Below are 20,330 nucleotides of genomic sequence, written 5' to 3'. Positions count from 1 at the left end.
TGTGGAGGGGGCGGGGGGGCGGTGTGGAGGGGGCGGGGGGTCGGTGTGGAGGGCGAGGGGGGGGTGGAGGGTGATGGGGGTTGGTGTGGAGGGGGCGGGGGGGTTGGTGTGGATGGGGGGGGGTTGGTGTGGAGGGGGCGGGGGGTGTCGGTGTGGAGGAGGCGGGGGGATGGTGTGGAGGGGGTGGGGCGGTGGGTGTGGAGGGGGTGGGGGGTCGGTGTGGAGGGGGTGGGGGGGTCGGTGTGGAGGGGGTGGGGGGTCAGTGTGGAGGGGGAAGGGGGGGGTCGGTGTGGAGGGGGTGGGGGGGTCGGTGTGGAGGGGGCGGGGGGGTCGGTGTGGAGGGGGTGAGGGGGTCGGTGTGGAGGGGGTGGGGTTGGTGTGGAGGGGGCGGGGGGTCGGTATGGAGGGGGCTGGGGGGTCGGTATGGAGGGGGCTGGGGGTCGGTGTGGAGGGGGTGGGGTTGGTGTGGAGGGGCGGGGGGCGGTGTGGAGGGGGCGGGGGGTCGGTGTGGAGGGGGTGGGGGGGGTCGGTGTGGAGGGGGTGGGGGGGGTCGGTGTGGAGGGCTGGGGGTCGGTGTGGAAGGGGTGGGGTTGGTGTGGAGGGGGTGGGGGGGTCGGTGTGGAGGGGGTGGGGGGGGTCGGTGTGGAGGGGGCGTGGCGGTCGGTGTGGAGGGGGTGAGGGGTCGGTGTGGAGGGGCGGGGGGGCGGTGTGGAGGGGCGGGGGGGCGGTATGGAGGGGGCTGGGGGTCGGTATGGAGGGGGTTGGGGTCGGTGTGGAGGGGGTGGGGTTGGTGTGGAGGGGCGGGGGGTGCGGTGTGGAGGGGGTGGGGGGGGTCGCTATGGAGGGGGCTGGGGGGTCGGGTGGAGGGGCTGGGGGCCGGTGTGGAGGGGGTGGGGTTGTGTGGAGGGGGGTGGGGTTGGTGTGGAGGGGGCGGGGCGGTGTGGAGGGGGCGGGGGGGTCGGTGTGGAGGGGTGAGGGGTCGGTGTGGAGGGGCGGGGAGGGTGGGTGTGGAGGGGGGCGGGGGTGTCGGTGTGGAGGGGGTGGGGGGGTCGGTGTGGAGTTGGCGGGGAGTCGGTATGGAGGGGGCTGGGGGGTTGGTGGAGGGGACGGGGGTGACGTTTGTGGAGGGAGCGGGGGGTTCGGTGTGGAGGGGCGGGTGGGTGGAGGGTGATGTGGGGTGGAGGGGGCGAGGGTGGGTCGGTGTGGAGGGGGCGGGGGGGTGGTGGGAGACGGGGGGGGGGTGGAGGGGGCGAGGGGGTGTCGGTGTGGAGGGGGCGGGGGGGTGGGGGTGGAAGGTGATGGGGTGTGGAGGGTGATGGGGGGTTTGTGTGGTGGGTGAGGGGGGGTTGGTGTGCAGGGCGATGGGAGGGTGGAGGGTGATGGGGGTGGAGGGTGATGGGGGGTGGAGGGTGATGGGTGTGGAGGGTGATGGGGGGTGGAGGGTGATGGGGTGGAGGGTGATGGGTGTGGAGGGTGATGGGTGTGGAGGGTGATGGGGGTGGAGGGTGATGGGGTGGAGGGTGATGGGAGGGTGGAGGGTGATGGGGTGGAGGGTGGGTGTGGAGGGTGATGGGGGTGGAGGGTGATGGGGGTGGAGGGTGATGGGGTGGAGGGTGATGGGGTGGAGGGTGAGGGGGGTGGAGGGTGAGGGGGTGGAGGGTGAGGGGGTGGAGGGTGAGGGGGTGGAGGGTGAGGGGGTGGAGGGTGAGGGGGGGTTGGTGTGGAGGGTGAGGGGCGGGGCGGTGTGGAGGGTGATGGGGGGTGGAGGGTGATGGGGTGGAGGGTGATGAGGGTTGGAGGGTGATGGGGGGTGGAGGGTGATGAGGGTTGGAGGGTGATGGGAGGGTGGAGGGTGATGGGGGGTGGAGGGTGATGGGGGTTGGAGGGTGATGGGGGGGTGGAGGGTGATGGGGTGGAGGGTGAGGGGGGTTGGTGTGGAGGGTGAGGGGCGGGGCGGTGTGGAGGGTGATGGGAGGGTGGAGGGTGATGGGGGTGGAGAGTGATGGGGTTGGAGGGTGATGGGGGGGTGGAGGATGATGGGGTGGAGGGTGAGGGGGGTTGGTGTGGAGGGTGAGGGGCGGGGCGGTGTGGAGGGTGATGGGAGGGTGGAGGGTGATGGGGGTGGAGGGTGATGGGGGTTGGAGGGTGATGGGGGGTGGAGGATGATGGTGTGGAGGGTGATGGGGGGGCGGTGTGGGGGGTTGTGGGGAGGTGGAGGGTGATGGGGGTGGAGGGTGATGGGGGTTGGAGGGTGATGAGGGTTGGAGGGTGATGAGGGTTGGAGGGTGATGGGGGTTGGAGGGTGATGAGGGTTGGAGGGTGATGAGGGTTGGAGGGTGATGGGGGTTGGAGGGTGATGGGGGGTGGAGGGTGATGGGGGTTGGAGGGTGATGGGAGGGTGGAGGGTGATGGGGGTGGAGGGTGATGGGGGGTGGAGGGTGATGGGAGGGTGGAGGGTGATGGGGGGTGGAGGGTGATGGGGGGTGGAGGGTGAGGGGGGGTTGGTGTGGAGGGTGAGGGGCGGGGTGGTGTGGAGGGTGATGGGGGGTGGAGGGTGATGGGGGTTGGAGGGTGATGGGAGGGTGGAGGGTGATGGGGGGTGGAGGGTGATGGGGGGGTGGAGGGTGATGGGGTGGAGGGTGAGGGGGGGTTGGTGTGGAGGGATGGGGAGAGTTGATGTGGAGGGTGAGGGAGGAGTTGTTACAGAGGGTGACGGGGTAGGTGGTGAGGAAGGGAAGATGGGAATCAGAACGTCTCCAAGAGTGACTTAGATCAGGTTTTGTTTTAGTGAGTTGAAAAACAGACAGAAAACTTCATTCCGCTTTGAAGGGGTAGGAAACTTTTCACCCACTCTTAATCTCCTCCAGGTCGGTCTTGTATCCAACACCGTGTACTGAAGGGGGCTGGCAGAGTTACATAACCTTTTACTGTAAATTACCAAATCAATAATCTGATTTATTCAATGGCCAATAACATCACCTCAAGGCCTTTGTTGTGTGCGGCTCCATCAGGTTTTGGGAGGAGCAGAGAGTCCTGTCCACACTCTCTGAGCCACACTGGTATCAGCTCCCTGCACACTGGCCACTGGCCACTGGCAGCAGCTCCTTCCACACTGGCCACTGGCAGCAGCTCCATTGGCAGCAGCTCCCTCCACACTGGCCACTGGCAGCAGCTCCATTGGCAGCAGCTCCCTCCACACTGGCCACTGGCAGCAGCTCCACTGGCAGCAGCTCCCTCCACACTGGCCACTGGCAGCAGCTCCCTCCACACTGGCCACTGGTAGCTGCTCCCTACACACTGACAGCAGCTCACTCTGCACTGGCAGCAGCTCCCTGCACACTGGGCACTGGCAGCAGCTCCCTACACACTGACATCAGCTCACTCTGCACTGGCAGCAGCTCCCTGCACACTGGCCACTGGCAGCAGCTCCCTGGCCACTGGCAGCAGCTCCCTGACCACTAGCAGCTGCTCTGCCTCTCTGGTCACTGGCAGCAGCTCCCTGCACACTGGCCACTGGCAGCAGCTCCCTGCATATTGACAGCAGCTCCCTGACCACTGGCAGCTGCTCTGCCTCCCTGGCCACTGGCAGCTGCTCTGCCTCCCTGGCCACTGGCAACTGCTCTGCCTCTCTGGCCACTGCTCTGCCTCTCTCGCCACTGGCAGCTGCTCTGCCTCCCTGGCCACTGGCAACTGCTCTGCCTCTCTGGCCACTGCTCTGCCTCTCTCGCCACTGGCAGCTGCTCTGCCTCTCTGGCCACTGGCAGCTGCTCTGCCTCTCTGGCCACTGGCAGCTGCTCTGCCTCTCGGGAGACTGGCAGCAGCTCCCTGGCCACTGGCAGCTGCTCTGCCTCTCGGGAGACTGGCAGCAGCTCCCTGGCCACTGGCAGCTGCTCTGCCTCTCTGGCCACTGGCAGCAGCTCTCTGGCCACTGGCAGCTGCTCTGCCTCTCTGGCCCTTTAAGTGACGCTGTGTGTGTGCAGGTGGCGCATTCGCGGCTGTCGGGGAGGAGGGACAGACACGGAACCTGCAGAAAAACAAATAAAGCATCTCTCGCTCTCCCTGGGACTGCCCAGAGATTTAACGCCGCGAATCAGATGGACAACAAAGGTAAGAGCTTCATTGCGGGCATTTCTGGAATGTTCCTTCTCCTGCATTATTTAGGAGAGAATCAGGGGGATGAGAGCGAGGTGGAGACTGCAGTAAAACTGGACTCACTTCATTGGGGCTCCTGTGAGCCGGGGTTCTGTACCTTCCACTGCAGCAATAACAGGGAGAGTGCTACTGTACTCCCCCAGCCAGGGCAACCTGACCCCCCTCAGCCAGGGCAACCTGACCCCCCCCCCCCCAGCCAGGGCAACCTGACCCCCCCCCCCCCCCCCCCACCCCCCCCAGGGCAACCTGACCCCCCCCCCCCCCCCAGCCAGGGCAACCTGACCCCCCCCCCCCCCCCCCCCCCCCCCCCCAGCCAGGGCAACCTGACCCCCCCTCAGCCAGGGCAACCTGACCCCCCCCCCCCCCCAGCCAGGGCAACCTGACCCCCCCAGCCAGGGCAACCTGACCCCCTCACTCTGCCCCTCTACCTGGCCAGGGATTGCCCAGGAGCAGGGCAATTGCTGATCTGCAGGACATTATTCTGTTGGGGCAAATGGTCCAGACATGGGACCCGCTGGACGTGTTTAATTTGGGGATAAAGGTGGTGAACGGGGCTGAGAATGAACAGCAACGCTGGTTAATGTGCTCAGTCTGATTTAATAAATGGTCCCTTCTCACTGCTCCACACTGACCACTTGAATTGACGGGGGGGGGGGGGGGGTTGTTTAAGGGTTAATTTTGGACGGTCGCAAGGGTTTTCTTTTTAAAATCCCTTTTCCCGTCATGTTATTTTTTAAAGATGCTTTTGGCTGAGCCCATCTCGCTCGTCCCGTCTCAGTTGCTGCATTGCACACGTGGAGCACATGTAATGACCGAATGCATCTTACCGGCAGGAGTGTTTCGCCCCCTCCCTCCCTCTGCTTCCTCCTCGTTCACCCCCTCCCAGTCATTGAGTTGCTGGAGTTACCCCCCCCCCCCCCCCCAGCTGCTGAACTGGACCCCACTTCTGTGTCAGTTCCATAAACTGTGTGTCAGAAGGTGCGAGGGTCTGAAATGAAGGTGGTCAATTTCAAAAGGTTGGGAGAGGGGCTGCAAAGTTAGCTGCCTGAATTTCTAGGGGATGGTCATTTGGTCTGGACCCCCTCCGCCCAAAGTTCCAAATTGGTTCTGTAAACTCTTGCTCTTCAGGTTGTGTTTCTTTTTCCTTTTACTAATTTCCTTGACAACACCAGTAATGAGTTAAGAGATCACGACAAAGTGAGTTAGGCGTTGTTGGCAGCTTTAGTCTGTTGGTGTCTCCTTATTGGCTTCTGACTTGTGTTTCACTTGTAGCCAAGTGCTTTAATCAGCTTGGTGCTGTCAATGAAATCTCGCCCAGAGAGTGGGCTGATAAACTGTGTGGCACTGTGATTGTTTTATGAGAACAGTGTTGGGTGCCAGCCAGCAGAGTATAACATTGTGGGCTGAAGCTTGCTCCTCACTGAAAGGGGGCACTGCATGCCAAGTCGAACAGGGAGCCCTTGAGTTACCAGAACACGTACTGAAATCAGTGGTTAGGCCCATCTCCCCACATAAATCCAGGGCCTTAAGGCCAGTGTTGGGGCCCCGTGTTTCCATATTTGATCTCTTGAGCCTACAATTGCCCAAGCCAGCAGTTGGTAACGGGACAGCGAGAAGCTGCCACCCAAAAAAGCTAGAATGCCGACTTGCCTGAATGCGGAGCTGAGGCACCAACTCCCAGCTTCACTTTGAAGCTGTGGGCGGCCAGTTTGAAACCCCTACCTGACGGACAGCTGGCTTGGATCATCTTTGGGACTGGCACATGTTGCCTCCTGAGTGTGACTGATGCCCTCACCACTACCCAATAGCCCCATTGGCACATGAGCCCTGTGTGCGCCATCCTGGCTATACAGTTGTCAGTGTTTGCTCCACTGTCCAGTTTCTAGCCCCTGCTAGCTCCCAGCTGATGGTGGAATGGTTAATGCTATTGGCCATGTGAATCACAATTTACAATCGGACACTTAGACCAATGTAAAATGGTTCACGGTTAACCATGTCTTCATAATTCTCTTCCTCTGACACAGTATATCTAACTGAAGTGGTATTTTGGGGAATGGGGTGAACTATGCGATATATAATTTTACAGAATAGGAACTGGCTTCTCAGCCCTACTGATCCTCGTGTTTATGTTCCACACAAGCCTCCCTTCATCCCCTTGTTGGTGCATCATTTTGTTTCTCTGCTGCGTTTATCTAGCTTGCCTGTAGATTTATTTCAGGACTTTAAGGAGCACCTTTTCATGCGGAGGGTGTGGGATAGGTGTCTGCAATTCGCTGGCTAAATTGGTGGTTGATGCGGAAACACCTCTGCTCATTCGATCGGCACCTGGATCTGCAGCTGAAGCGCTGTAAGCTGCAAAAAGAGGGCCAGGGTCCAGGTTGTTGGAAGGTGGGATTAGAATGGGCGGCTAGTATATCATTCCCAAAGCAATGCAGGTGTGATGGGCTGAATGGCCTCTTTTTTTGTGCCGTTACTTTTCTATGCTTTCTGAAGCACTGTAGCTGGAGAATGTGTTGGTTTTATTCAGAAATTAGGAGGAAGGAAATGATGTTTGCATGGTGGTATATAATCATAGAATCCTGACAGTGAAGAAAGAGGCCATTCGGCCCATCAAGTTTACACTGACCCTTCGAAAGAGCACCATACCCCAGGTCCACACCCCCAGCACCCCCGCCCTATTCCCGTACCTAACCTGCACATCCCTGGACACTAAGGGACAATGTAGCATGCCCAATCCACCTACCCTGCACATCTTTGGACTCTGGGAGGAACCTGGCAGACCCAGATGAAACCCACGCACACACGGGGAGAACATGCAGACTGAGTTTGCACGGTCACCTAAGGCTGGAATCGAACCCGGGTCCCTGAAGCTGTGAGGCAGCAGAGCTAACCACTGCGCTGCCATGCAGTGGTCAGCACTGCTGCCTCACAATGCCAGGGTTCGATTCCAGCTCGGGTCACTGTCTGTGCGGAGTTTGCACGTTCTCCCCGTGTGTGCGTGGGTTTCCTCCGAATGCTCCCGTTTCATCCCACAGTCCAAAGATGTGTAGGTTAGGTAGATTGGCCAGGATCGGTGCGTGGGGGCTACAGGGATAGGGTGGGGGAGTGAGCCTGGGTGGGGTACTCGATCAGAGGGTCAGTGCAGACTCAATGGGCCGAATGGCCTCCTTCTGTACTGTAGGGATTTTATGGTTCTATGAGAGATGGTGGTAATATCACCCGATTAATGATACAGAGGCCCACCTAAATACTGTGGGGACATGGGATCAGGCAAATACTCTCCTGCCATGAGTTCAAATCTCACCATGTCAGCTGGCCAAATTTAAATTCAATGAATAAAATCTGGAGAATAAAGCTAGTCTCAGTAATGGTGACTATGAAACCATCATTGGCTGTTGTAAAAACCCACCTGATGGGCGGGATGGTGGCACAGTGACGCTGCTGCCTCACATCGCCAAGGATCTGGGTTCGATCCTGGCCCCGGATCACTGGCCGTGTGGAGTTTTCACATTCTCCCCGTGTCTGCGTGGGTCTCACCCCCACAACCCAAAAAGATGGGCCACACTAAATTGCCCCTTAATTTGGACCAACAAGGAATGTGGTACTCTGAAATTTGTTTGCAAACCCATTAATTCCCTTGAGTAAGGAAACCTTCTGCCCTTACCTGGTCTGGTCTACATTTGCCCCCAGACCCACAGTAATGTGTTAGGCTCTGAACTGCCAGTAGGTGGAATATACTTGGGTTTTCAAAAAACGTTTGATAAAGGTCCGCACAAAGGCTACTTAGTAAGATAAGAGGCCATGATAAGATAAGAGGCAGCACTGTATCATAGTGGTTAGCACAGTTGTTTCTCAGCTCCAGGGTCCCAGGTTCGATTCCCGGCTTGGGTCAATGTCTGTGCGGAGTCTGCACGTTCTCCCCCCGTGTGTGCGTGGGTTTCTTCCGGGTGCTCCGGTTTCCTCCCACAGTCCAAAGATGTGCGGGTTGGGTGGATTGGCCATGCTAAAGTGCCCTTAGTGTCCAAAAAGTGTTAAGTGGTGGGTTACTGGGTTACGGGGATAGGGTAGATACGTGGGCTTCAGTAGGGTGCTCTTTGTAAGGGCCGGTGCAGACTCGATGGGCTGAATGGCCTCCTTCTGCACTGTAAATTCTCTGATAAAAGAAGCAATTTCAGGATGGCAACCTGTAACTCGTGGAGTGTCACAGGGATAAGTGCTGGGACCACAATTATTTACAACATGTATTGACAACTTGGACGAGGGAAGGGAATGTACGATTGCCAAGTTTGCGAATTACACAAAAAATAGGTTGGAAGGCAGCAGTGAGGATGTGAGAGGATGGGGTCTAATGGCCACGCTGCGCCCGAAAACAGCTCGCCACGGTGCGGCATGGCCGATAAAAGCCGGGAGATCCCACTCCCAGGATCTACCTGGATCACATCGCCTCGTGAGATATAAATGGGTGGGGTAACTTTTTGGCAAATCTTCATATCAGAGTGAGAGAGCTGGCTACACTCCAATGTGCAGATTCCTGAGGTACCTGAGGCTTCGGGATTCAGCACCAGGCACCACAAACGGGGACCAGGCAGAACGGTACTTGGGGTCTCCCAGGGGATCAGAGGCCCCCAGCTGCATGCCCTTTGGGCAGGGTGGTTCCCTGGCACTGCTGGGCCAGCTGGAAGCCAGCCTGGCAATGCCAGGGCTGGGGTGCCCTGTGTGGGTGTTGGAGGGGTGCAGGGCGGGGCGAGGACTGATCGTAGTTTCAGGCGGGGGGGGGGTCACTTCGGGGGGCCTCACAGATCGGGATGCCATTTAAAAATGGCATCCCGATCTCTCGTTACGCTGGGGAGTTCCGGTAAGAGTAGCCCCCCCCGTGGACCAAACAGGGCTAGGTGCGGCCTCTGCTGTGCGTTCCCCGCTGAGGCCATTCATACAACAGGAGTCACATTGTATAGCCATGTGTTTCTCAGCCCTGCGAGTGCTGGGAAACACATGGATAAACATGCTCGCTTTGGGACTTTGTTCCCATTTAGTTGAATCGTGCCCAGAGTCTACAGAAAGACATAGACAGGTTAAGTGAGTGGGCAAAAGCTTGGCAGATGGAATATATTTTAGCAAAATGTGGAAGTTCTGCACTTTGATAGGAAGCATAAAGCAGCTCAATGTTATTTTTTCATAGTAATCTTTTTTAGTGTCACAAGTAGGTTTACATTAACACTGCAATGAAGTTACTGTGAAAATCCCCTAGTCGCCACATTCCGGCGCCTGTTCGGGTACACAGAGGGAGAATTCAGAATGTCCTATTCACCTAACAGCACGTCTTTCGGGGAATGTGGGGGGAAACCGGAGCACCCGGAGGAAACCCATACAGACACGGGGAGAACGTGCAGACTCCGCACAGACGATGACCTGTGACCCAAGCCGGGAATCGGACCCGGGTCCCTGGCGCTGCGAAGCAACGGTGCTAACCACTGTGCTACCATGCTGCCCAATGGGGAAAGACTGCAGAAAACTGCAACACGGAGAGATCTGGGGGTTCTTCAGCATAAATCACAAACCGGTAATGTGTGAGTTCAGCAGGTAATGGGGAAGGCAAATGGAATGTTGGCCTTTATTGCAAAGGGAATGGAAACTAAAAGCTGCGAAAACTATACAAGGCATTAGTTAGACCGCACCGGAATACTGTGAACAGTTTTCTGGTTTCCGGAGCTCGAGTGGCGGTTGGATACACTGCAGTGCATCCGCGATGCTGAGAGTTACGTGGATAGCACATTTAGAGAGGTGGTCACACCGCAACTGGAGGAAGTGGAGGGAAGAAAGGTGACCACTGGACAGTCCAAGAGGAAACGGGCAGATAGTGCAGGCACGAGCCCCTGGGGCCCAGATCTCAAATCGGCTTTCTGTATTGGAAGCTGATCAGGGAGCTGGTTCCTCAAGGGAACCGGTTTGGCGGTACAGAGGAGGATAGTGTTCGGGGATTCATTAGCTAGGGGAACAGACAGGCGTTTCTGTCGCCGTAGACATGGCTTCAGGGTGGTGTGTTGCGTTGGTGCCAGGGTTAGTGATATCAGGGTGTGCCAAAGGGGAAGGATGATGGTACATGTTGATGCCAACAATATAAGTCGAACGAAGGATGCGATCTTGCATCAGGAATTAAAAAGCAGGACCTCCAAGGTTGTAATCTCTGGGTTACTCCTAGTACCATGTGCCAGCAAGTATAGAAATAGGGTGGATGAATTATTGGCTCAAGAGTTGGTGCAGGAGGTGGGGGGGGGGGGGGGGGGGGGTTAGATTTATTGATCACTGGGGCTGTTTCTGGGGTAAGTGGGACGTGTACAATTGGGACGGTCTGCACCTGAACCAAAATGGAACCAACATCCTATCAGGTGGGTTTGCTAGTGCTGTTGGGAGGTGGCACGGTAGCACACTGGTTAGCACTGGTGCTTCACAGTGCCAGGGTCCCAGGTTCGGTCCCCGCTTGGGTCACTGTCTGAGGGAAGTCTGCATGTCCTCCCTGTGTCTGCGTGGGTTTCCTCCGGGCGCTCTGGTTTCAACAAAGAACAATACAGGATAAAAGCAAATTACTGCGGATGCTGGAATCTGAAACGAAAGAGAAAATGCTGGAAAATCTCAGTACGTCTGGCAGCACCTGTAGTGAGAGAAAAGAGCTAACATTTCGAGTCCAATGACTCTTTGTCAATGCAGTCAATACAGCAGAGGAACAGGCCCCTCGGCCCTCCAAGCCTGGACCATCATGATACCAACCTTTGCCAAAACCCTCAGCACTTCTTTCTGCCATATCCCTCTATACCCACCCTATTCATGTGTTTGTCAAGGTGCCTTTTCAACGCCGTTAATGTATCTGTTTCCACAGCCTCGCCTGGCAACGCATTCCAGGCACTCACCACCCTCTGTTTAAAAAAACTGTCTCGCACGTCTCCTCTAAACGTTGCCCCACGGACCTTAAAACTAATGCCCCCTGGTGACTGACTCATTTACCCTGGGAAAGAGTGCCTGCCCATCCACTCTACCTGTGCCCCTCATAATTTGTAGCCCTCTATCAGATCACCCCTCAACCTCCATCTTTCTAATGAAAACAGTCTGAGACTGTTCAGCCTAACTGCATAGCTAACACCCTCCAGACCAGGCAACATCCTGGTAAACCTCCTCTGCACCCTCTCCAAAGTGTGGTGTGGCGACCAGAATTTTGTGCAATCTTCCAAGTGCGGCCTTACCAAGGTTCTATACTAGATTTCGTCACACAAGTCCTGAAAGACGTGCTTGTTAGGTGAATTGGACATTCTGAATTCGCCCTCAGTGTACCTGAACAGGCGTCGGAATGTGGCGACTAGGGGCTTTTCACAGTAACTTCATTGCCGTGTTAATGTAAGCCTACTTGTGACCATAACAAAGATAATAATTATTATTATTGTTAGGTGTTTAAACTATGCCAGCAAGGGGAGGGGACTAAACATATGATAGTAAAAGAACCAAGGCTGAGGGAGTTCAACCATGTTGGATGCCAAGGGAGTAAGGCAAGGCTGGATGGCATCTACCTTCATGCTGGGAACATTATAGGTAAGACTGATGAGTCAAGGGTATGGGTCAACATAAGAAATCGTGATGTTGTTGCCATCACAGAGACGTTGTTGAGGGAGGGGCAGGAGTGTCACTCAACATTCCGGAGTATAGGATCTTCAGGGTAGTGTGCAAAAGTGGAGGTGGTGTCATATTATTAATTAAGGGTTCATTTGGTACCATATTATTAATTAACGGATCAGTTACTGCATTCTGGAGGGGCAATATCTTGGAAGGGTCTTCAAATGAGAGTTTGCGGATAGAGTTTAGGAATAACGAGGTGGTAGTCACATTTCTGGGAGTGATGGGCCCTAAGCAGTCAGCGGGCAACAGAGGAGCAGATATGTAGACAGGTGTGTAAAAATAATAATAGAGTAAAAATAATATTAGGGGATTTTAACTTCCCCCGACATTAGTGGGTTAGTCATCGAGTAAAGGGTTATGAGGGGATGGATTTCTTAACAAGCTCTCCAGAATACATTTAATGTCAATATGTAGAAGGTTCAACAAGGGACGGCGTTGAATCTAATTCTGGGGAGCAAAGTCGGACAGGTGTTTGAGGTGGTAGTGGGGAGCAATGGTGATAGCAATCACAACACGGTGCAATTTTAATTTTATAACGGAAAAAGGAAAACATGGTCTGCAAAAAATGGTTTTGGATTGGGGAAAGCGGATGTTATTAAAATAAGGTAGGATCTGGTCAAAGTAGACTGGGAATAGCTTCTTGTGGGAAAATCTACAGCAGATCAGTAAGGGGCATTCAAAATGAAATGGGGGGTAGGACAGGCCCAACATGTTCCCTTTAGGGTGAAATGTATGAGCAACAAGCCCAGAGAAGTCTGGATGTCTGGGAATATCCAGGACTGGATAAGAAAAGAAAGAGAGGCTTTTAGCAGGTGCAAAGGGTGCAAATCAGCAGAGGCCTTCGTGGAGTACAGAAATTGCAGGGGGGAACTTAAAACAATTAGGAGAACAAAGCAACGGCATGGAAAAAGCACTGGTGGGTAAGATTAGAGAGAATCCCAAGAAGTATATCAAGAGGAGGAGGATAAACAGGGAAAGAGTAGGGCCTATTAAGGACCATGTGGAAAATCTGTGTGTGGAGTCAGAAGACATTGGTATTGTATTTCACATCTGTCTTCACTCGGGAGAAGGAGTATATAGGTACAGAATTAGGAGGGTGTAGGTACAGAATTAGGAGCATATAGGTACAGAATTAGAAGGATGTAGGTGCAGAATTAGGAGCATATAGGTACAGAATTAGGAGCATATAGGTACAGAATTAGGAGCATATAGGTACAGAATTAGAGCATGTAGGTACAGAATTAGGAGCATATAGGTACAGAATTAGGAGCATATAGGTACAGAATTAGAGCATGTAGGTACAGAATTAGAAGGATGTACAGAATTGGGATTATCATATCAGATCTGTAATTATCTAATTGAATGGTAGAGCAGATTCAATGGGCCGAATGGCCTACTGCTGCCCCTGTCTTATGGGCTTGTGCCTTCTGCAATGGTCCAGCAAGCCACTCTGTTCAAGGACAGTTGGGGATGGGCAACAAACGCTGGTCTTACGAACGACACCAATATCACATGAAAGACTAAAGAAATCCTAATATTCACTTCAAATACTCCGTGTGGTACCAAGTTCCACATTCTCACTACTCTCCGTAGTGAAGCGCCCAAACCAGGCGTTTAGATACACCACCCAGTTAGAACATCAGTTAAATTTTGTTTACCCGTGAAAATAAATGAATTGCTCCCCCCGCCCGCCCCCATCCAAGTTCTATAGTTTCAGCTGTGATAATTAAATATCAATGTGAAAATACCCTGGGCGCTTGTGCCTAATAAGCCTGGGTTACTAGTGGTAGTTCAACAAATGTTTCAAATTTCAGAATTTGGGGATGGATTGAAACTTGGAAGTGTTGTGGTTCACGGGGAGGGTCGTGTGGAACTTTGAAAGGACCTGGAAAGATTGACGGAATGGGTGGATAAGATGTAGACGAAATTCAATGCGGAGACGGGTGAAAAGTGATTCATTTTGATAGGAAGAACATGGAGAGACAGTATAAAATAGAGGTTGTCATTCTTGAGGGGATGGAGGAGCAGAGGGTGTATATGTGCATAAATCATTGAAGGTGGCAGGACAGGTTGAGGACGTGGTTAATAAAGCAGACAGAATCCTGGGCTTTAAAAATAGGGGCACAGAGTGCAAGGGCGGGAAGCTATGACAAACCTGTATAAAACATGGATCAACCTTCATTGGAGTATTGTGTCCGGTTCTGGGCACCACATATCAGGGAGGCATTGGAAAGGGTGCAGTAAGGATTCAAGAGAATGGCTCCAGGAAAGAGGAACTTCAGTCGTGTGGATGGATTGGAGAAGTTGGGACTGCTCTCTTTGGAGAAGGGCAGATTGAGAGGAAATCATGTTCAAAATCATGAAGCGTCTGGACGGAGTATAGAGGGAGAAACTGTTCCCGTTGATGGAAGGATTGAGAACGATAAGAAACAAATTGAAGGTAATTGTCTGAAGACTCAATGGCGACTTGAGGAAAAACCTCCTTCATAGTGAGTGGTTAGGATCTGGAATGTTCTGCCTCTGTGTGTGGGAGAGGCGGATTCATTCAAGGTTTTCAAAAGGGAATTGGATCATTATCTGAAAAGCTATATTTGCAGGGCTATTATGGAAAGGCGGGGAAATGGCACAGCATAAATTGAACCTCCAGAGGGCTAGCACGGAGACAATGGGCCGAATGGACTTCTCCAAGCTATAACTGTTCTGTAATTCTATTTTTCTCTTGGGGAAGAAAAGGAAGTCAACAAAAGGGGCTTCAACTTCATTATCAGGCCTCCGAGAATTGTGTCAAGTTTTTAAAAAATAATTTTTTTTTCCAATTTAAGGGACAATTTAGCGTGGCCAATCCACCTACCCTGCACATCTTTGGGTTGTGGGGTTGCGACCCACGCAGACACGGGGAAAATGTGCAAACTCCACACGGACAGTGACCCGTGGCCAGGATCGAACCTGGGTCCTCGGCACCATAAGGCAGCAGTGCTAACCACTGTGCCACCTTGCCACCCGAATTGTGTGAATTAAGGCCACCTGGTCGCACAGTCGTTAGCACTGTTGCTTCGCAGCTCCAGGGTCCCAGGTTCAATTCCTGGCTTGGGTCGCTGTCTGTGTGGAGTCTGCATGTTCTCCCCCGTGTCTGCGTGGGTTTCCTCCGGGTGCTCCGGTTTCCTCCCACAGTCCAAAGACGTGCAGTTTAGGCGGATTGGCCATGTTAAATTGCCCTTAGTGTCCAAAAAAGGGTGGGTGGGGTTACTGGGTTACGGGGAATATGTGGATGCATGGGCTTAAGTAGGGTGCTCACTCCTCGGGCCAGTGCAGACCCGATGGGCCGAATGGCCTCCTTCTGCACTGTAAATTCTATGACTGTATGACTCTTTTTGAGTTCCAATGTCGAAAGAACATTAAAACTGCCTGAAACAGGAAAATGGTCGAGAAGGTGAAGCATAAAAAAAGGTGCAGATGGCAACTCTCAGATTGATAATACAAATGAGTGGCAGGCTGAATACAGGGGACTGGATTCTCCGGTCGCCGATGCCGAAATCGCGCTCGGCAATTGGCCGCAGAATCCGACTGCCCGACCAAATCGGGGGCGACGCTGCTTTCGCGATGCTCCTCCCCCTCCCGCGCAACGTATCGATGGCCTCAGGACATTGCCTGAGGCCCGCCGCCCCCCCCCCGAAGCTCCGCCCCCGACTGGCCCAGTTCCCCACGTCGTGGGTCGTGTGTGGTCTCACCCATCGGAAATTCGGCGTGGTGGCTGCGAACTCAGTCCAGCGCCGTCACAGTCTGGGTAGGACTGGTCTGCAGGCAGCGGGACTTTATCAGGGGCTGGGGGCACTGTTTGGGGGGGGGGGGGGTGGTCCAGTGTATACGAGCCAGCCAAAGGGGGGAACTATTTTGCGGGCTGGGTCCGCGAGCGGCCGGCGGCATGTTGCACGGCGCAGCCGCTGCAGGCCACCACGTGCGCATGCGTGGCCATGGACCCGGCAATTGTCTGGGCCGTATCGGCAGCTAGAGCCGGGTGCTCGATGCTGCTCGGCTGCTAGCCCCCGGCCAAACGGGGAATCAGTGGACATTTCACGCCATTTTGTCTGTCGTAAAACGCCACCGTTCACACGCCGGCGTGGGGACATAGCCTCAAAATCGGAGAGTGCAGCCCAGGATGTTCAGAGTGTAAGTGAATGAGGGAATGAGAAGTGACTGACGGTTAATGTAGAAGGGAATTCAAAAGTCTTCTCTCGGTATATAAAAAGTAAAATGGGAGTAAGAGGACAGCTGGGGCTAAAAAGCATCAAAAAGAGGTCTATTAATGAGAGGCAGGGGGCACGGCTGAGGTACAAAATGGATACTTTGTGCCTGTGTTCACCAAGAATGACGATGATGCTATAATGAAAAAGGAGGAGATACCGGGTGGGCTAAATATTGATGAAGACGAGGTATTGGACAGGCTGTCTGAAATTGTAAACTGAGAAGGTGCCAGGGCTGGGTGAGAAGTATCCAAGGATACTGAGGGAAGTTGGGGAGAAAAGTGCTGAGGCACTGGCCATAACTCTCCACAGACAGCTGGCTAAGTGCAAATGTTCCCCTTGTTCAAAAGTGGGCTGAGAATGATAAACAATCCATACGTTCATTCTCTGTGGGAACGTTCTTGGAACCGATGATTCAGAGCAAAGATCGCCATCACTTTGACATGTCTGAGTTAAATAAGGATGGTTCTCATCGAATTGTTAAAGGCAAATCCTGTTAATTAACTTGGTTGAGCTTTTTTGATGAGGTAACCGAGGGCTGACATGGGAAGTGTGGTTGATGTCGGATACATGGATCTCCAAATGGCATTTGATATTTTAAATATTAAATGCCATTTGGACCTGGCACAATTTCAAAATTTGCACAAGAGGCAAACCTTTTGAAGCATTGTGAACTGAGAAGAATGGTGATGGACTTAAGGAAGTCACAGACAGAGGCAGCACGGTGGCGCAGTGGGTAGCACTTCTGTCTGACGGCGGCGATGTCCAATGTTCGATCCCGGCTCTGGGTCACTGTCCGTGTGGAGTTTGCACATTTTCCCCATGTTTGCGTGGGTTTTGCCCCCACAACCCAAAAGATGTGCAGGGTAGGTGGATTGGCCACGCTAAATTGCCCCTTGAATTGGAAAAAATAAATTGAGTACTCTAAAATTTTTTTAAAATGGAAGTCACAGACAGGCTGCCGGAATGGGTGGATATGTGGCAGGTAAACGTTAATGCTGAGAAGTGTGATGAGACAGATTTTGAAGAAGGTGGGGAGGCAATATAAAGTAATTGATACAATTCTAAAAGAGGCGCAGGAACTAAGCGATCTTGGTGTTTGTGGTGCACCAATTATTGAAGGTGACGGGGAGGTTAAGAAAGCAGTTAAAAAGACATAGGGGATCCGAGATTTTCTGAATAGAGCCATAGACTACAAAAGCTGGGAAGTTATTTTGAACCTTTCATAAAACATTGTCTGGCCTCAACATTGTAGAGTGCCCAATTCCAAAGAAATTGTTACTGAGAAGGTCCAGCAATGAATCTCAGGGGTTTCATTCGAACAATACTGATTGGAGAATAGAATGCAATTGCATTGTGAAGAGAAGGAGGAAAAACTATAAAACTGTATGTTACATTTAAAATAACCCGGCCGAGATTTTAAGCATCAAGTTAGTTATGACAGCCAGTTTCTGCTATGTTAGCACGGGGCTAATTTAAAAATTCAACCAGATTAGTCGGAAATGAGCAATGCTTCATAAATCGAGCACAAATAAACAGTGCGGTCAAGAGCACAGATGGGAGGCCATTCAGCCCATCGTGTGCATGCCAACCCTCTGCAAGAGCAATTGACCCACTCCCATTTCACAGCCCTCCGGAAGTTCTCCCAAGTGCTTATCCTATCCCCTTTTGAAAGCCAAAATGGAAGCTGCCTCCAACACACTCTCAGGTAGTGCATTCCAGATCCTAACCACTCACTGGGGAATAACGATTTCCCTCCTGTCACACCATTTTTATATTATTATTCTGGCTCTGAGCCCATCCGCCAATTTTTCTCGTCACTTTGAGCCCTCATCACTTTGAAATATTCTTCTCAATATCTCCTCTCAGCATTCTCGTCTCTATAAAGGAGAACAGCCGCACTTTCTCCAATCTATCCCTCACCTTGAACCCGTCTCATAAATCTCTTCTGACCGTCTAAAAATTTCACAACCTCGCCGCCGTGTGCATGCGCTTCCCCGGACCCAGCAATTCTCCGGGACGTATCGACATCCCGTACCAGCCTCCCCGCACAGGCACCGGAATGTGGCGACTAGGGGCTTTTCACAGTGACTTCATTTGAAGCCTACTCGTGACAATAAGCAATTTTCATTTCATTTTTCAGCTAGAGCCAGGTGCTCTATGCTGCCTTCCTGCTAGCCCCCAGCAAAACGGGGCCTTGGTGGCCGTTTTACGCCATTGTTTCTGGGGACACCGCCTCAGAATCGGAGAATCCAGCCCCATTGCTGCCTTCGACCCCAACTCCACTTGTCCAATCCCCATGTCTCCTGATTCCTTTAGTGTCCAAAAGTCTGCCACTCTCACTCTTGAATATAATCAGTGACCGAGTATCCATTGCACTCCTGGGTAGTGAATATCAATGATCCACAACCCTCTGAGTGAGGGAAGAGGTTTTTCTTTTGGTCGTAAGTGGTTGACCATGTGACCTTTGACCCCTAGGTTTGGATTTCTCAGCCAGGGGACACTCGCAGTATCCACCCTGCCAAATCCTCTCTGATGTCAGAACATGGAACATACAGGGCAGAAGGAGGCCACTCGGCCCATCGAGTCTGCACCGACCCAAATAAGCCCTCACTTCCACGCTATCCCTGTAACCCAATAACCCCTCCTAACCTTTTTTGGTCACTAAGGGCAATTTGTCATGGCCAATCCACCTAACCTGCACATCTTTGGACCGTGGGAGGAAACCGGAGCATCCGGAGGAAACCCACGCAGACACGGGGAGAACGTGCAGACTCCGCACAGACAGTGACCCAGCGGGGTATCGAACCTGGGACCCTGGCGCTGTGAAGCCACCGTGTCAGCCACTTGTGTTACCGTGCTACCCGGATGATAGGCTAGAAGACAAGGAGCAGGGATGAAGAGAATATTCTTTGATTGGCAATGGACCGTGATCCCTGGGAATCTGTAATGGTGTTTCGGGGGAGGGGGTACTCTGCTTTACAATGTGAATAAGTAATAATTTGGATGAAGGTGTATGCTAGAAAGCTGTAGATTCAAGTTTGCAGATGAGAGTTTAGAGACATAACAAGTTGTTTAGATAAGAACTGAAAGTTACAAAGGGACACAGACAGGCTAACTGAGTAGACAAAACCGACCAGCTGAAGTTCAATGTGAGTAACTCGAGGTCACTCACTTTAGATCTGAGAAAAACAAATTGAAACATTGGCATTTATCCCAAAGGAATCTGATGGATCTGTTTGACCCTGACTGTATCCCATTCTGGGCACCACATCTCAGGAAGAGTATATGGCCCTGGCGTAGGTGGAGCTCAAATTCGGCAGAATTCACAGGAAGGGTTAAATTAAGAGAACAGGCTGGATAAACGTGGTTTCTTTCAGTTTTAAGTTTCAAAGATGGTAGGGTGATTTGATCAAGGTATTTTCACAGTACCTTCATTGCAGTGTTAATGTAAACCTAATTGTGACACCAATAAAGATTATTATTATTTTTTTAAAAAATGACAGGCATTTGATCGAGTAGATAAACAAATCCTCTTTCTCTGAAGGGAATCAATGGAGCAAAAGCTTGAATTTGAATGGGGCCATCCAGGAGCGAAACAAGGAAACACTCTGTGGTGGAAATCTGGAACTCGTAGATCTGGATGCTGGAGTTGATTGAAACTTTCAATTCTGAAGTTGCTAGATTTTTGTTGAGTAATGACTCTGACTCTCTCATCATAGTGTCACATTCCAGGCTAGTGACTGTACCGGACGTTTATTCAGCTTCATGCTGCTGCTTTTGGACTTTCAGATTGGTTACACCTCTTGCAGTAGCCAATCTGACTGGTGTGGAGGGAACTTTAGTGTTTATCACTGAGCCAAGGTATTTGAATTTGTCCACTCTCTCGATCTCTCTGCTTCCAATCTTGACTTTTTTTAGTTGCCATTTAAAGCCATTATTTTGTCTTTGGCTGATTTATGTTCAGTCCAGAAGACTCGTTGTGTTTTTTGATGAGGACTGCTATAGTCTGTCGCTCTCCCTTCCTTCTGGCTATGAGTGTGATATTGTCTGCACAGCTGCGATTCCATAAACTACAACATCCTATGATGCAGCCACATCTCTCTCTCTCTCTCTCGAGTAACTCTTCTTGCATTACCTCTCCTACAGCATTTGATTTGATTTGATTTATTTATTGTCACGTGTATTAGTATACATGAAAAGTATCGTGTCTTGCATGCTGTGCAAATAATGCATACCGTACATAGGGAAGGAAGGAGAGACTGCAGAATATAA

General features: G+C 52.5%; 1 protein-coding gene across 2 annotated transcripts in view; it reads left to right on the top strand.

Annotated features, from left to right (window-relative positions):
- The first annotated feature begins 3,964 nt into the window (after window positions 1-3,964).
- fgf12a (fibroblast growth factor 12a) overlaps window positions 3,965-20,330 on the top strand; it is a 341,312-nt gene continuing 324,946 nt past the window's right edge. The window contains exon 1 of one of the 2 annotated variants that reach the window (XM_038817142.1): window positions 3,965-4,107. In XM_038817142.1, coding sequence (XP_038673070.1) covers window positions 4,095-4,107 — 13 coding nt within the window. In that variant the 5' untranslated portion in view covers window positions 3,965-4,094. The remainder of the gene's footprint in view (window positions 4,108-20,330) is intronic. The other variant, XM_038817143.1, reaches the window with a different exon arrangement.

This window comes from Scyliorhinus canicula, chromosome 13 (genome assembly GCF_902713615.1).
Source record: "Scyliorhinus canicula chromosome 13, sScyCan1.1, whole genome shotgun sequence".
Lineage (NCBI taxonomy): Eukaryota > Metazoa > Chordata > Chondrichthyes > Carcharhiniformes > Scyliorhinidae > Scyliorhinus > Scyliorhinus canicula.
This window is presented reverse-complemented; position numbering and strand designations above follow the sequence as displayed.